The 17,948-nt window shown below is 43.7% G+C and overlaps 1 protein-coding gene across 5 annotated transcripts in view; it reads right to left on the bottom strand.

The window, feature by feature from the left end:
* Positions 1-4: 4 nt before the first annotated feature.
* Positions 5-17,948, bottom strand: part of TEN1 (TEN1 subunit of CST complex) — an 18,618-nt gene continuing 674 nt past the window's right edge. For 3 of the 5 annotated variants that reach the window (XM_046675954.1, XM_046675951.1, XM_046675952.1), the window contains exons 2-4: positions 10,395-10,491; positions 6,943-7,100; positions 5-451 (exon numbers count right to left, since the gene is read on the bottom strand). In XM_046675954.1, coding sequence (XP_046531910.1) covers positions 330-451; positions 6,943-7,100; positions 10,395-10,486 — 372 coding nt within the window. In that variant the 5' untranslated portion in view covers positions 10,487-10,491 and the 3' untranslated portion in view covers positions 5-329. Of the gene's footprint in view, positions 452-6,942; positions 7,101-10,394; positions 10,529-14,867; positions 14,893-17,948 lie in introns of those variants that run through there. The other 2 variants (XM_046675950.1, XM_046675953.1) reach the window with 2 other exon arrangements.

Here is a 17,948-nt window from a genome sequence, read left to right as displayed (position 1 = left end):
AAACTCTCGCTGCTGAGGCCTTTATTCACGAGGACTTTCTGGAACCCTCCGTGACCCCACACGAGGCACAGCCCCCAGCACGCCAGAGCTCGGCCTCCTGCGGTCTCCTTGGGGGTCGGGGGTCTGTCAGGTTTTGGTGCTTGCTCTGTGGGTTCTCATTTCTGGGACAATCCCAAATTAATAATCCCTCCCCTCCTCTCTCTGGCTCCAGAAAAGGCCGTCACTCTGGGGAAGCTCCTGTATCTTCTCTGCAGCAGCTCCGGCATCTCCAGTGGGCTTGGCCCCAGGAGCCGCGGTCCGATGGGGGGGTTGCCAAGAGTCTCCATTTCCTACTGGCTGTTGTCCCTCTCTCGCTGGTACATCCTCTGCTCCCGGATGGCTTGTTCTAACAAGGGTAGATTCATTCCTTCCACACAAGTCAGCACGCGGGCCTTCACCACAGAACCTCCGTCTGAAAGACACAAACGCCAAGGTGCTAGCAGTGACTGACTGACAGCAACACACTCTACAGATGCACTCCAGCTGTTTTCCCTCCACTTGTTCTCAGTCCTGAGTTTTAACAGGGTGTTTGACAGGATGCAGGCAAGAAGGATGGCATCTAGGATGTTGGCAATTTGTCCACGTGGGCATCAGAACTGTGGGCCTGTCATGCACTACAGGGACATGTCTGGAACCTAGGGGGTAGCCCGACAATTCCACTCTTCATGGAGGAAGGGCCAGAAAGATGTATCCTCTGCTTCCCTCTTTTGTCATCTTAATTCCTGCCACCTTCTCTGTAGGTCCCAATTCCCTGGGGTTGAGGAGGGGTCTCAATCACCATCCTACTTCTCCATTTGTATCAAGGGAGGGGCCCTTTTGGCATCATAGGACCCAGTGGCATTAGCAATTGGGGCAAGGAGAACCCCATATTTAATAAATCCACGAGGAGGGTTTGGCCGTATAGAGGCAAGTCATCCCACTCTGGACAAGGGGCTAGGGGGTCTTCTAGCAGATGCTGTGGTACCCTGATGCATTATGGAAAGATGTGTCAATGTTCAGGTGACATCAAACATGAAAGACATCTGGGGTTTGCCCTGATCATTTTTGATTTTATTTTTTTCACTCACTTTCTCTCTGCTCTCTGGGCACAGCAATGAATACATTCAATGTTCTAGGACACTATCCTGTCTCCTTTTGATGCCGTTTTAAGATAGCGGCTCTCCACTTAGACAAAGTCTGTGCCTAGCCTTCCTTCTGGCCTAGGCCATCTTATTGATTCAACACAGCCTGGGGGCGGAATTCAGAGCATCAGACTGTCTAGATTCCAGCTTTCAACTCAGGAAGATGAACTCGTTTGAAACATGAGGTCACCTGTGTGTTGTCTGCTTCTGCTGGCCCCAGCACTGCACAGCAGAGACTGCCTGGCCTAGAGTGGAGTGGACTGTGACAATATCTGGATCTGCTGATAATCAGTGTAGACTGCTGATTCTCATTCCTCAGGCCTCTTCTGGAATAGCTGGGTTATCTCTACTGATGAATCAAAAAGGACATTTGCCTAAACTTCACTTGGCAGTGAGAGGCCTGCTGCTGCCTTAGCCCTAAATAGTTTCCACAGAGCAGCTGCATGTGTTCAGAACGACACAGGGAAGCAAGGACAAAATCAAGGATCTCTAACTCACAGTTAAATGTTTCGAAATAGGATCCCTCGTCAAATGTTTCCAAACTCCCTGTATGAATATTTTCTTAGTTATTCCACTTAATTTCACAAAACTTTCTTTCCATTAATGCCTATCACTCTTTCCTCCCTCAGGCTGGGGAAACCCTCCCTTCTAGATTTATATAGTGGAACGTGTTGTTTCTCCCTGGGAATGAAAAAGTTATTAAATATGGAAGTGAGCTTTAGAAATATGATTATCACAGGGACAAACTGGGCAATGGTGTTAGTCCATTCGTAAAATGTCCGTGTAAATGGAATGAGAACAGTGTTTGAAGAAGAGCTGCAAGGAAGGGAGAAAGGCGTTTACGAACAAGATAGCTGGAGAAATAGTCATTTAGGGGAATTTCTTCTTGCAGATGCAAAGCACCTAGAGAAAAGAAGGGACTGAGTTACAAAGAGCAGTCAGGACACAGCGGGTTGAGGTGTGAGTAGGAGGCAAGAAAGGGGTGAAATGGAGAAAAGACCTTCTTTTAGGCAGTTTGACTGTGAAGGGAGGGAGGGGCATAGCCAGGTAGGGATACAGAGCAGAAGATGACATTATTATTGTTATGATTATTTAATATAGAAGAGGCCTGAGTGCTTTCTGTGCTGGGAGGGAAGAACCAGCGGTAAGGATTCAGTGGAGGGAGCACAGTCCTGCGGGAGGCCAGGCCGTGGATCGCAGCACGGGGGCTGTGCCTCAGGCAGGAGGGATCCTCTCCCTCCAGACTGGAGGAAAGGAGCTACTGATGGGTATGGCTGCATAAAGCTTTAGGGGGAGGGACATCTGCTGTGGCCTCAATTTTACCTGGGATGTAGGAGGTGAGGTTTTGCTGAAAGGGACAGGGCAGGTGATGCAGTAGCGGGTCTTATGTGACAGGTGAATGCCTGAAATGGCCGTTGTGGATCATGGGACAGGGGGTGGACCGGGACACGTGGAAGGATTTCTAGGGCGCATGGAGGGCCCCAGTGAGATAAGAGACCTTAAAATCACTGTGCTAGGAATCCGAGGAGACTTGTGAACTTTCTCCATCAACGGTCGGGTGGGACCTGAGAGGGTGGAGGTTGGGGTTTCATCAGGCAGGAGTGATGGGAGGCAAGAGGTTGAAACTTCTGCCACGAAAGTGCTTGAAATGATAGTGAGGTCCAGCTGGAGGGGAGGAAAGCGAATGGGAGAGAGGTGGAAGAAACAGAGGAGTTCAAAGTCCACGGGTCCTGACAGGGAATGAAGAGGGAGAGGGCAGAAAGACACCCAGGGTGGAACTGCTACAGTTTCAGGTAGCAGAAGTAGGGCAGTTCTGGGTGGGGCCACGGGTGTGTGAGGCAGAAGTGGGACAGAGGGGCACAGTGGCAGAAGCGGCCTGCTGCAGAGGCAGAGAAAGGTGTTCAATGACAAACTTGAAGAGCCAGCAGGATCCCAGCCCCACCTCTGGGTTCTGCAGTGTGCGTGGTTTGGGTGGCTGACCAGGCCTCCCCTGGGAGGGTGGGAGGAGAACTGCTCTCCTGGGAAAAAGCCAGGTTTCAGGCAAGTCCCAGAGAAGGTGAGAGCATAACAAAGCGGCTTGAAGATGGAGGAGCAGTGTTCCAGAGGACACAACAGGAAGGCTTGCGGGGCAGGAAACAGCAGTCAGGTGGAAGAAAACCAGAGCAGGGCGGGATACGTGGGGAGAGCAGTAACCTTCTAGAGCCTCTAGAGCTGAGCTGGGGAGAGGCTGCCCCCCAATACCTTGGGTCCCAGACACGAAGCCCCCAGGCCCGAGGATGACGCCCAAAGAAGGCATCAACCAGCAAGATTCTGCACACAGCTGGCATTTCTTCATCTTTTTGGCCTCCTCAGCTAGCTCTGTGTGCAAAAATTTTAGGAAAGTTCTTCAGCTAGCCTGCTGTCTGTCCTCATAACTGCCAATCTTGCCACAGGGCAGGGCCCTCGCCTAGTTGACCTTTGTGTCCCCACAGGACTTAGGACCTGGGCAGACACACAGAGAAGGGGGTGTGAAAGCAGCTACGCTGTGCCAAGGCTAAAGGTCAGGGCCACTTCCATGCTCAGCCCACCCTCTGCCCCTCCTCATCATCGTCTTTCTTTCCTTGTGTCAGTTGCGAATGATAAGCACGTATTACACAGAAATTAGAAACTTAGGGAAAAAAATTTTTAAGAAAGAAAAAAAAATACAGATCATGAAGGAAATAATGAGAAGTGGTAAACTAGCCAGAGCCCAGGAAGAATGCTGCTCAATCTGAGACTTATCAGGTTCAGGTTTCCTTTTTTCTTGGGGGGAATACTTCAGAGTGCTATTGTCCGTGCCTTCCCAGTGCGGCCCAGCGGAGGCACACGCCAGACTGCTCTGCTTTTGGTAGTGTTTGGTTTGATGGGGCAGGCCCAGGTGTTCTTGGGGTCCTGATCCCTGCACCACAACATTCCCATCGACCTTCCACCTAATGATTTTAGCAGCCAGCGACAGTGATTGATGTCTGGATTTATTTCATCAGGGCTTTTAAAGAGGTGACTTCTGAATTTAACCATTTCTCCTGTGTTTATTTATGGTGGTTCACCTCTAAAGAACCTACTCTCATCAACCATTTGGTTTCCCTAAAATACTATCCATTCAGAAAACAACAGGATAGATTTGAGGGAAAGAGCAGGTTTAATGCAACCAGGAGGAAGCAGTCAGTCAATTCCAGACTCAAGTTCTCCAATAAGAGGCATTAAAAAAAAAAGACAAAAGGGGGCTAGCCCTGTGGCTGAGTGGTTAAGGTTCCACGTGCTCCACTTTGGCAGCACGGGTTCAGTTCCAGGGTGTGGACCTATAGCCCATGTCAAGGCATGCTGTGGTGGTGACCCACATACAAAACAGAGGAAGACTGGCACAGATGTTAGCCCAGGGACAATGTTCCTCAAGTAAAAAAAGAGGAAGACTAGCAATGGACGTTAGCTCAGGGACAATCTGCTCAGAAAAAGAAAGAAAAAAGGAAGACAGAACTGTTAAGAGACTTGGGATCTGTAACTCAAATGCAATGTATTGACTTTCTTTGGATGTTGATTTGAACTAACCAATTGTAAAAAGCCATTTTTTGGTATTCGGGGGAAGTGAACGTGAGATAAAGTATTAGATTATATTGAGGAACAGCTATTAATTTTGTTGGGCGTGATTGTCATAATGTTAGAGATACATTATTGATATATTTACAGGTAAATGAAATGATGTCAGATTTTCTCTAAAATACACCAGCAAAGTAAATAAATAAATGTGGGCAGTGGTGACACAAAACAGCAGAATGTGGACCACTGCCAAATCTGTGTGATGGGTACATGGTGGCTAAGTCTACCATTCTACTTCTGTGCACGTTCAATTTGAAAACATTGAATTGAAAAAATTATATGGATTGAATTTATAAACTTTTTTTCCCCAATTTTCTTCCCACAAATAATTCCAACTGTCCGTTCCAGGCCCTGCCCTCGCCCTGACCTGCTATCCCACCTTAGTTTCAACCCCTCTCTGTATTTGCAGTCGCGCCTTAGAGTTCCAGACACTGGGCAGTGGGTTCCTGCGAGCTCCCAGGACTCACCGCAGAGGCTGGGAGGGCAGAGAAAGCCTCGGGTGACTTGGGCTGTAGTCAAGGTGGAAAGCAGTCAGAAAAAGGTTCTTTGTCCCCTTCTCACCCTCCTCCCGTCACCTCCCTCAGAATGACTATGAGGGCGGGAACTCTGTGAGCACAAAGGCTTAAGCCTGAATAAATCTTAATTTTCATTAAATCAAATATAATTAAAGTGAACACCATTTAATTACATTTTTTTCTGGTGCATTTCATCCAGAGTTAAAAACCACTGCGACTTTTGGAAAGTACGTCGGTAGTGTAAATCAAGAAACACGAATGCTTGTCTCCTTTAAGAGAGCAATTCCACTTTTAGGAAACTACCCTAAAGAAATATTCAGAAAATGACAAAGATTAGTGCACAAGGCTACGAACTGCAGCATTTTTAATAGATAGATAAATAGTTACGGGTTTTTGGGGTTTTTTTTACCTTTTTTCCCTTCTGGCTATAAAAGCAATACATTTTCATTGTAAAATGCTAATAAAAGTAAAAGGAACCCCACAATCCCACTGCCTAGAAATAACTACTATTGACATTTTGGCAAATAATCTTTCAAATTTTTTTTGAGGAGGATTTGTCCTGAGCTAACATCTGTGCCAACCTTCCTCTATTTTCTATGTGGGTTGCTGCCACAGCATGGCCACCAACAAGTAGTGTAGGTCCGCACCCGGGAACTGAATCCCGGCTGCCAAAACAGAGCACACCAAACAACCACTAGGCCATGGGGCCGGCCCCTCAAACTTTCATGTATGTAAAAAAATGTATATTAAACAAAAGTGAGATCATACAATACATATTGTTTTGTAAACTGCTTTTTCTTGGTAAGATATTGTGAACGTCTTTTCATGTCAATCGATACAAATTTATAACATCATTTTTAATGGCTGCATAATATTCTATTGACTGAATATACCATAGTTTCTTTAACCAATAAATGTACAGTATATTTATAAAAGCAAGAAGTGGAAACAATATAAATACCCAACAGCCATGTGAATTAGGATACACATCTAGTCTATAAAATGTTATATAGCCATTGAACACACTGAACACATAGCTAGAAAAATTTTAAAGACATGAGGAAATACTTATGATAGAATGTTAAGGCAAAACAACCAGATACAACATTATATACTATGAACTCAACCGTGTAAAGGAAAATGGCCCAGGGATGGCTGGAATGCGAGTACCTAGGTTTTAAAGAGCAACCTTCAACTCTTGATGTCAGAGAGATTCTCCCAGCTTGCTTTTATTTCTTCCCTTGTGTTCTATTTCTCTTAACCCTGACTTCCTGGCCTGTTACTCCAGCCCTATCCTCTCTGAGCCCAGGTTTTCTCATCTATGAAGTAACGATAATAAGACAGATTAAGGGCTGGTGGGCAGATTCAAAAAGATTTAAGCAAACCACCTGGTACCAGGCCTGGCGTGTTGCAGGTCTTCAGAAATTAATGGCATCTCTCCCCTCTTTCTTGCTTCCCTATGGCAGGTCTAACCTGAGCCCAATCAAGTCTGTTTCTCATGAGTCCTTGAACTTGTGGGCTGATTTGAAAGGAATGTTAACCTCAAAGAGGGACTCCTGTTGGGTTACAAGCCAGGCCCAGCCCTAAGTGAGTCACCCAAAAGATGCCCCACTCAGGACCCAGAGTGGAAAATGGTGTGCGAGGTCATGACTTACTCTTCTGGTGCTCGAGCTCCCCAAGGACCGTGTACAGGGAGCCCACCTGGGCTTGGAATGGCTCCACCAGCTTGGTGCAGACGAGGATCTGGTGCTGGTCAGACCCATGCTGAGCCATCAGGGTCACTCGGGACTGGGTCATGTCGTAGAGGCACAACCTGGAGGTCAGGGAAAGCGCGATCATTTCTATCCGTAGACAGAACCACCACTAAGCTCAAAAGGTTTTGGGAGGCCAACAAATCCAAGGGAAAATGTTCAGCTCACTCTGATCAGAGAAATAAAAATGGCAGCAACAAATCAGTGAAATTTTTTTCAGTCTATATTGTTGAGGTATAAATTGCAAGCATTAAAAGGCACCTATTTAATGAGCGTTAACAAAAGTATACACTTATGTAACCACCACTCAAGACTTAGTACATCTGTATCACCCCGAAAAGTTCCCTTGTGCCTCTTTGAAGTCTATCCCATCTTCCCACCCCAGGCGAGCACTGGTCTGATTTTGGTCTCCATAGATGAGTTTTCCTACTCAAGCACCTCATATAAATGGAATCAGACAGCATATATTCTTTTGTGTCTAGCTTCTTTCTTTCTTTGTGTCTAGGGTTCTGGTTGCTCCACATCCTCACCAGCACTTGGTATAGTCAGTATTTTTAATTTTAGTCTCTCTAGTGGGCATGAAATACCACATCATTGTGATTTTAATTTGCATTTCCCTGGTGACTAATGACGTTAAGCATCTTTTCACGTGCTTATTGGCCATTTGTGTGTGTGTGTGTGCATGCACATGAGGAATATTGGCCCCGAGCTAACATCTGTGCTAATCTTCCTCTATTTTATGTGGGATGCCATCACAGTGTGGCTTGATGAGCCAGGCTAGGTCCACGTCCGGGATCCAAACCTGCAAACCTCAGGCCGCTGAAGCAGAGCATGCGAATGTCACGGGGCCGACCCCCATTTGTAGATATTTTTTAAAAATCATTAAATGCTTTTTGCTTGCTTTTTGTATGATTGCTAACCTATGTATACCTTCTTTCGTGAAGTGTTCGTTCAAGTCTTTTACCTCCTCCCCTTTTTAACATTCTGCCATGTATGCTTTTTCCCTCCAGTTTTATCAAGTTATAATTGAAGTAGAATAAACTATACATATTTAAGGTACATAATTTGACATTTAACATTGTATACACTTGACAAACCATCAGCACAATCAAGATAATGAGCATATCTTTTCATCACCCTGAGAAGTTCCCTCTTGTCCTTTTGTAAGCCTCCTGCCCCCCCCACCCAGGCAACCCCACTGATCTGCCTTTTTACATTATAGATTACTTTGCATTTTCTACACTTTTATATACAGAGAACCATACATGTAATTTTTTTTGGCCTGGTTTCTTTACTTTAGTATATTTGAGATTCATCCACGTTGTTGCATGTTGCAGTAGTCCATTCCTTTTCACTGCTGAGTAGCATTCCATTGTATGGATACACCACAGTTTGTTTGTTCATTCATCCAGATGGACATTTGGGATGCTTCCAGTTTCTGGCTATTACAAAGAAAGCTGCTATGAATATTCATGTACAAGTCTTTGTGTGGACATACGCTTTCATTTCTCTTGGGAAATACCTAGGAATAGACTGGCTGGATCACACGATAGACATATGTTCAGCTTTTTAAGAAACTGCCAAACTGTTTTCCAAAATAGTTGTGCCATTTTACATTCCCAACAGGAATGTATAAGAGTTCCAGTTGTTCCACATCCTCATCAGCATTTAGCACTGTCAGTCTTTCTAAATTTAGCCAGCTTCATGGGTAAGAGTATCTCCTTGTGGTTTTAATTTGCATTTCTCTAATGACTAATGATGTTGAACAAACTTTCATGCGTTTATCTCCCATCTGTATATCTTCTTGGGCAGTACCTCTTCAAATCTTTTGCTCACTTTAAAATTAAGGTTTTTGTCTTCCTGAGTTGTATGAATTCTTCATATATTCTAGATACAAATCATTTGTTGGATATATATAATATATAATATATATATACACACACACATACATCACACGTTTTCTCCCAGTTTGTGGCTTGCTTTTTAATTTTCTTAATAGTATCTTTCGATGAGCAGAAGCTTTTAATTTTGTTGAGGTCCAATATATTCATTGTTTTTCTTTGATGGTTTTTGCTTTCTGTCTCTTATCTAAGATATCTTTGCCTGTCTCAAGGTTGTGAAGATTTTCTCCTGTTTTCTTCTAAACATTTTATAGTTTTAGCTTATACATCTACAACCCAGTTCGAATGATTATTTTTTTTGTATGCTGTGAGGTAGGGATCAACGTGCTTTTCATCCCCATAAGAACATCCACTTTTTCCAGCATCATTTATTGACATGACTACCTTGCCTCACTCAATTACATTGACGTCTCTGTTGAAAATCAATAATTTTGGTTAAATAAATAGATTACGGTTAAATAAGTTGTGGCATATCTATGCAATGAAATAAAATGGATCTATTTAAAGTGATAATATAGAGCTACGTATCTTGCATGGAACTAGGTGTACCATACACAGTTAAGTAAGTAAGTAAACAAATAAATGGTACAATATAGTAATAGATTAGGATCTCATCTAGGTTAAAATATTTCTCCATGCATGTACATGTACTCTCCAAGATGGTCCCCAATAATTCTCATCTCCTGGTACTCACATCCTTGTGTAGTCCCCTACCATCCTGATTAATGTCGACCTGTGTAACGAACAGGATATTGCAGAAATGACTGACAGTGACTTCTGCGGTTAGGTCATGAAAGGCATTTTGGCTTTTTCTTTCCGCTCTCTGTTAGATGACTCATTTTCGGGAAAGCCATGTTACGAGGATTGTCAAGCAGCCCTAAGGAAGTTCCTCCTACATTGTGAGGAACTGAGTCTTCTTGACAACAGCCAGCACTAACTTGCCAAACACATGACTGAGTCACCTTAGAAGCACATCCTCCAGGCTCAAGCAAGCCTTCACTGTAAGCTTATAAGTGAATCCGAGCCAGAACCACCCAACTAAGCCATTCCCAAATTCCTGACCCACAGTAACCATGAAATAATGTGTATTTGTTGTCATTTGAAGCTAGTGAATTTGGGAGTAATTTGTTACAGAGCAATATGTGACTAACACAGTATGTATTTATATACAGGTATTGTGCATATACACACCAACCCACATATACATATATACACACACACATGAAAAAGTGTGTAATCACCAAAAGGTTAGCAGTGGTCGTCCAGACAGTGGGATTATAGGTGATTTTTGCTTGTTATCTTTCTGTCTGTATTTTTTATAATGAATACATATTGATTTTTTAGCATATTATAAATAGGTAGACAAAATTACAGTAAAACTATTTTAATTGGTTTTGTTGGGGGGGAAAGCCATTTAAAGATCCCCCCACCATGTGAAAAAACAACCATTCTCACCTGCCGAATGTTCTCAGCGTGCCCCCATCAGGAACTTGGCCGGCACTGACCTCCCACGGAAAGTAACAGATCCCAGGTTTGGGCAGCATCATTATTCCTGTAACCAAATAGGTGAGATGGATTTTTGAAGATTCCTGACAAACCAAGCAGACCACGAGACAGAGATTAGCAGACGCCTGAGACCAGCAACACCTGAAAGGCTAGTTCCAGTGGGTGGTGTTTTAAAATTAAAAAAAAAAATTTTTGATAGGTTATACATTCACATATTTTAAAAAACAAAACAATGTACGAAAGATCCATGCGGAGAAGTATTGTTGCCACTCCAATCCCTATGCAACCCATTTCCTCCCCAAGCCCCTAAAGCAGTCTGTAAAGGAGCAGATCGTAAGGTATGATCTCTGTTACCACTAATCAACTCTGTCATCAAAGTAGGAAAACACTCACAGGCAAAACATAAGCAAATGAGCACAGCTGTTCCTTCAAACTGTGTTTACAGACACAGGCGATGACTTAGATTGGCCGTGGCTGCCGTTTGCCAACCACTGCCCTAGAGGAAGCCATTTTTATAAATTTCTTATGTATCCTTTCCTTACGCAAATAAAAACAAATAGGAGGCTATATTTATTTTTCCTCTACGCTATAGTATACATACTGTTCTGCATCTTGATTTTTTTCACTCAATATATATATATGTATATATTCTTTTTAAGATTGGCACCTGAGCTAACAACTGTTGCCAATCTTTCTTTTTTCCTTTTCTGCTTTTTCTCCCCAAATCTCCCCCAGTACATAGTTGTATGTCTTAGTTATGGGTCCTTCTAGTTGTGGCATGTGGGACGCCACCTCAGCATGGCCTGACGAGCGTGCCCAGGATCTGAACCAGCGAAACCCTGGGCCACCGAAGCAGAGCCCGTGAACTTAACCACTCGGCCACGGGCCTGGCCCCTAGAATAGTTTTAGATTTATAAAAAAAAATTTGCAAAGATGGTACAGAGAGTTCCTATATACATAGGAACATCCATTTTTTCCGTATAATTAACATCTTACGTTAGTATGATACTTTGTCACAATTAAGGAACCTGTACAAATATGTTATTATTAACTCAACTCCGTACTTTATTTAGATTTAAGTTTTTCCCTAATATCCCCTTTCTGTACCAGGGTTCCCTCCAAGATACCGCATTACATTTAGTTGTCATGTCTCCTAAGACTCCTCCAGGCCGTGACAGTTTCTCAGGCTTTGCTTGTCTTTTGATGACCTTAACAGTTTTGAGGTATACTGGTCAGCTATTTTGTAGAATGACCTTCAGTTTGGGCTTGTCTGATGTTTTTCTCATGGTTAGACTGGGGTTATGGGTTTTTGTTAATAATTTTTAAAAAGAGAGGAGAGTGGTGAAATAAGTTAAATAATAACAATGCAATGGACACTCAACAGGCTTTGTAAGAAAATGAGATATTGTATGCACTCATATGGGAAGATCTCCAAGATATACTATCAGGAAACAAAGTAAGGAGCAGGTGTGTACATATATGTACATTTGTGTGTGTGTGTGTGTGTGTGTGAGAGAGACAGACAGAGAGAGAACACTCTATAACATAAGGAGCCACATGTAGAAAATGTTAGAGAAGTGGGGATTCAGGAATAATTATTCAATGACAAAGGAATCCTGAAGGTGACAGCTGAGGGAGTCTGGAACTGGCCACCCTAAGATATGTCTGTTTAGCATGAGGATTATTTTGGACTGGTTGCTTTTACAAACTGCAGACATGAGAGAAACTCTGAAAAGTAGAATTTACATACCCTTTGTTAAGAGATATTTACATTTGTAAAGGAAATCTCCATCTGTAAAGGTGTCTCCCTCTCTGTATGAGGAGGAAGGGGGATGACCTTATCTCTAGAAACTCTTAATCAATGCCAAAGGCAAGGACTTAAATCTGCATCTTGTTTACTGTGCTTGTGTGGTAATCTCCTGTAGCTGACTCCTCCCACCCCCAACATCCTCCCTTTCCCTTTAGCTGAAGATGATATTTAAGGTGGTGGCTTCAGCCATTTTGGCCAGTTGCTCAGCTTGCCTGGGCCTCTCCCACGTATACATGTTATAAGGCTCTGTTTAATTTTCTCCTGTTATTCTGTCTCATGTGAATTTAATTTGTTGTCTGGCCAGAAGAACCCACAGCGGGTAGAGGAAATGTCTTCCTCCCCTGCACAGGCTTCAACTACTTTTTTTTTTTGAAAGATTGGCACGTGAGCTAACATCTGTTGCAAATCTTCTTTTTTTTCTTCTTCTTCTTCTTTCTCCCCAAAGCCCCCCAGTACATAGCTGTATATTTTTAGTTGTGGGTCCTTCTAGTTGTGGCATGAGGGACGCCACCTCAGCATGGCCTGATGAGCGGTGCCATGTCCACGCCCAGGATCTGAACCGGCGAAACCCTGGGCCGCCATAGGCGAGTGCATGAACTTAACCATTCGGCCACGGGGCCAGCCCCTCAACTACTTCTTGATAGGACAAGTGGAGATATGAACAAAGAAAATGGTAATTAAATAATCCCAAATAAGATCCTTGCAGAGACCAGAGGACTTAGCTTTAGTCCAGAAGTTTAACGTGACCTAGAATCTTGCACAATTGGTTTCCATATCCTCTAATGAAGAGGTCATCAGGCAGTGTTATCAGTCAACGTTCAGAGGTCATTTCTTTTTTCTTTTTTTTCTTTTTATTGGCACCTGGGCTAACAACTGTTGCCAATCTTTTTTTTTTTTTTCTGCTTTATTTCCCCAAACCCCCCCTGTACACAGTTGTATATCTTAGTTGCAGGTCCTTCTAGTTGTGGGATATGGGACGCCGCCTCAACGTGGCCTGATGAGCGGTGCCATGTCCGCGCCCAGGATCCGAACCCTGGGCCGCCACAGCGGAGCGCGGAAACTTAACCACTCGGCCACGGAGCCGGCCCCTCAGCAGTCATTTCAAGACAGTGTGACCGCAACAGGTTTGGCAGATGCAGCACAAGAGCAGCTGGCCGAGGCCCAGTCCTCTTCCCCAAGACACATGCCCTGCGTTGTTGCACCAGAGACCTCAGCTGCTTCCGTCACGAGCAATGAGACAGCCTCCTCCTCATCTTTGGCATGAGAGAAGCAAAAAAACCCAAAACAAATCAAAAACCAAAAACTAGCCAAGAGGTTGTAGTGGTTCCTGTTTAGGTGGGTCCTCAGGAGGGAGAGGAAATAGGAACAGGCACAGGTAGGGGAAGTTTTAACCAGAACCAAGTCTTGTGGCTTTAATAGCACCTCCAAGCCACCCCTCCCTGTCCCTGAGCACCACCATCTTCCATCTGCTCAAGCCCAGGCCTCATTCTTGATGTCTCCCCTTCTCTCATCCAACCCATCACGAATCTCTATCAATTCTACCTCCGAATACCTATTGAATCTATGCACTTCACTCCATCTCCATGGTCAACACCCTGGTCTAAGGCTTCAGCAGCTTTATGACTGGTCTCTTTGATTCCACTCTTTTCCTTCTATAGTCCACTCTCTTCCTAACAACCAGAGTGCTATTTTAAGTAGGAAATATGCCATGGGCAGTATTTTTTCCCCAAACCTCAAGTCTGAATCTCATAAAGCCTCTAGATCCAACCAACAGCTTACAGAAAATATAGAAACAGAGGAGCACATTAAAGACACCACAGAGATGGTAAAATCCAGACTGTGGGAAATTCAACTCGAACAATGACCCAGACTTTTCAACAAATAAACTGAAGAAAAAAACAATGTATAGTGGAAACCTATACATTAAAAGACTTAAGATTTTTATCAACCAACTGCAACGTATGGGTTTTGTTAGGACCTGGATTTGTAGACAACTTTTTATTTTTTTGAGGAAGATTAGCCCTGAGCTAACTACTTCCAGTCTTCCTCTTTTTGCTGAGGAAGCCTGGCCCTGAGCTCACATCCGTGCCCATCTTCCTCTACTTTTTACGTGGGACGCCTACCACAGCATGGCGTGCCAAGCAGTGCCACGTCCGCACCAGGGATCTGAACCAGTGAATGCTGGGCCGCCAAGAAGCAGAACATGCACACTTAACCGCTACGCCACCAGGCCTGCCCCTGTAGACAACTTCTTATGAAACAACTGGGACGAGACTGATTGGATCTGTGATGACAATAGGAATTTTTGTTTCTATTCCCAAGTGTGATAACGGTATTGTGATTGTGTTAAAAAAAATACTGAAAGTACTTCTAGATGATATAATATGGGATTTGCTTAAAATTAAAGTGGGAGGGGAGTGGGTGGAGGCATAGTTGACAATTGTTGAACCTGGGGAAGAGTATGTGGTTCACTGTATTATAACTTCTACCTTTGTACATGTTTGAAAATTTCCGTCATAAAACGTTTAAAAATGTAAGTCAAATCACATAAACCCATTGGAAATGTATTATTAAAGGCTTCCTATTTAACTAGCAAAACTAAAAGTCCTTACCTTGGCCCATAATGCCACGTGGGGCCTGCACCTGGCCTGCCCTTCTGCCCTTGTTTGCCGTCACAGCTCCTCCAGGTCTCGCTCACCCTCAGCACCTACACACTTGCTCTTCCTCAGACTCGAACAGTCTTCCCCACATCTTCACATGGCTGCTTCTCTCCCCTCATCAGGTCCCAGATCATCTACCTCCTCCTCAGTGACACTTCCCTTGCCTACCCTACCTAAAACGGCCTTCTCTACCACTCCCAGTCACTCTATGCCCTCACCTTAATTGATTTTCTTTCTTTCCTTTTTTTTTTTTTGAAGATTTTATTTTTTCCTTTTTCCCCCCAAAGCCCCCGGTACATAGTTGTATATTCTTCATTGTGGGTCCTTCTAGTTGTGGCATGTGGGATGCTGCCTCAGCATAGTTTGATGAGCAGTGCCATGTCCACGCCCAGGATTCGAACCAATGAAACACTGGGCCACCTGCAGCGGAGTGCATGAACTTAACCACTCGGCCACAGGGCCAGCCCCTTGATTGATTTTCTTCATGGCAGTTTACTAAATAATAGAATTTCCAATATGTGACTTGTTTACTTGTTTCATGTCCATCCTCCCACTAGATTATCAGCTCCATGAGGGCAGAGATTCTGCATTATTCTTCAGTGTATCTCCTGTGCCCAACACACTGTCTGGGACATTATTAGATATTTATTGAATGGATGAATGTATTCATGAAGAAGAGAGTGGAAACCACAACCATCTAGCCCCACACTTGGCCTGGACACAGAGAACCCAAACTATACCTTACTGCCTACATCAGCGTGACTGTGTGGTCCTCTGCCTTCACTGGCACTTACTCTTGCTGACCATCCAGCCCAGGTAAATGGTTTGAACAACAGCCAGTTTGCCCACTGAGATTATTTGAATTCCCTCACCTTGCTGTTTCCACTGATTTTCAACTATTGTACAGTGGTTATAACCCAATCCTAATCAAGACTCTGAACTGAAGGACCCACCTTAAACCAAACTTCCAATTCTCAATAAATTCTGGCCTTGCTTTCTCCTCTCTGAGATACTGCCAAAGCTTTGCCAAGTAGTGTTCTCCTTTCTTAGTAAGCAATCAACTCAGCTTGTCTTATCAACAGGTTGTGTTGGTGATATTTGGAGAGCCTGCTTTTCACGAGAGGAATGGACTCCAAATAGTAGCCAAATTAAATATTTTAATGCCTGAGGGCATTACAAACAGCATCAGAAACACTGCCTTGCCCTGGTATATTGGAGCCTGAGACAAAAGGAACAATCAGGAATAGTGTGTTTGCCTTTATTTAAAATTTTGGTATTTTGTTCATCGTGGATTTTCTTGCATTAATTTTTTTTAAATGGCACATTAAAATACTATTAACCTTGACTAGTGTAGGGGAGGAAGACATTGCCTCTACCCACTCTGGGTCCCCCGGGCCAGACAACAAATTAAATTCACATGAGACAGAATGACAGGAGAAAATTAAACAAAGCTTTATAACACGTATACATGGGAGAGGCCCAGGCAAGCTGAGCAACTGGCCAAAATGGCTGAAGCCACCACCTTAAATATCATCTTCAGCTAAAGGGAAAGGGAGGATGTTGGGGGTGGGAGGAGTCAGCTACAGGAGATTACCACACAAGCACAGTAAACAAGATGCAGATTTAAGTCCTTGCCTTTGGCATTGATTAAGAGTTTCTAGAGAGAAGGTCATCCCCCTTCCTCCTCTACAGAGAGGGAGACACCTTTACAGGTGGAGATTTCCTTCACAAATGTAAATGTCTCTTAACAAAGGGTAACTTCTACTTTTCAGAGTTTCTCTCACGTCTGCAGTTTGTAAAAGTAACCAGTCCAAAATAATCCTCATGCCAAAGAGACATATCTTGGGGTGGCCAATTCTCCCACACTAGTTTTTTGGTGCTCCCTTAAATTGTGTCAGAGGTGAATGCCTCACTCATCTTACCCTATTCCCATTACTGTTGATGAGGACCAAGGCTGCCCCTGCCCCAGGGAGAGAATCCAAGGTGTCCTGCCCTACATACCCATCTATATCATCCTCCATAGGACATCCTGACCTGATATGACCTGATTTCTATCCAAAGTCATAGGACCACCCAATAACCAGACCCCACCTGCACTGATACCATTTTAACAATTTTTTTCATGATCTTTCCTTTGTCTTGTAAAAAATAACATACCTATGCCTTATAAATTTAGCCCTACCCTCAACTCATTGCAGCTCTTTACTGCCCATGGGTCCAGTCCCCATGTTACTCCATGCTATTCTCTGAATAAAAGAGCACTACTGCCAGACCTTGAGAGTCCAAGAACTCTTTCTTTTGCCTTCTCACTCACCAAGCTCACGTCACTGTTACTAAAAACTGATGCAGTAAGGAACAGAGTACGAAGAGTATAGTTTTTAAAAACGGATTATTATGCTGTTTAAAATTACAACAGTAAATTAGGGAGAGAGAAAGAAGGGAATGGTGTAGCGTGCTATATCTTCATTATCATGGCTTGAAGTCAAAAGGTAACTAAAATGAACAAATTAAGAAATAGCATACAAGTATCTTACTTAGCAATTTTTTAGGAATCAGAACTAAAAACACATCTGGTTAACAGTGGTTGCCTGAGGGCTGGCCCGGTGGAGGAATGGTTAAGTCCGCATAGTGTTTCAGTGCCCCAGGGTTTCACTGGTTCAGGCCACTTTGGGGAACCGTCCCACATGCCACAACTAGAAGGACCCACACCTAAAATATACAACTATGTGCAGGGGGATATTGGGGAGAAAAAGCAAGAAAAAACAAAAAAGAAGACTGGTAATAGCTGTTAGCTCAGGCGCCACTCAAAAAAAAAAAAAAAGTGGTTGCCTCTGAGGAAGGGGAACTTTTGCTTCTCATTACAAATCCTCCGTTTTTTAACCGTGTGTATTTACTACTTAGATGATGACGATGATAATTGTGAAAAAAGTCTGGATTCCATGATCTCTAAGCACACTGCCACTTGATCACATTCTAAACCCACGCCCACCCCATAAACAGGGAGGAGCCACTCGATCTCATTCTAAACCCACG

The sequence above is a fragment of the Equus quagga genome, chromosome 11 (assembly GCF_021613505.1).
Source record: "Equus quagga isolate Etosha38 chromosome 11, UCLA_HA_Equagga_1.0, whole genome shotgun sequence".
Classification (NCBI taxonomy): domain Eukaryota; kingdom Metazoa; phylum Chordata; class Mammalia; order Perissodactyla; family Equidae; genus Equus; species Equus quagga.
Note: the sequence above shows the minus strand (reverse complement) of the source record. Positions and strands in the feature narration are given on the sequence as shown.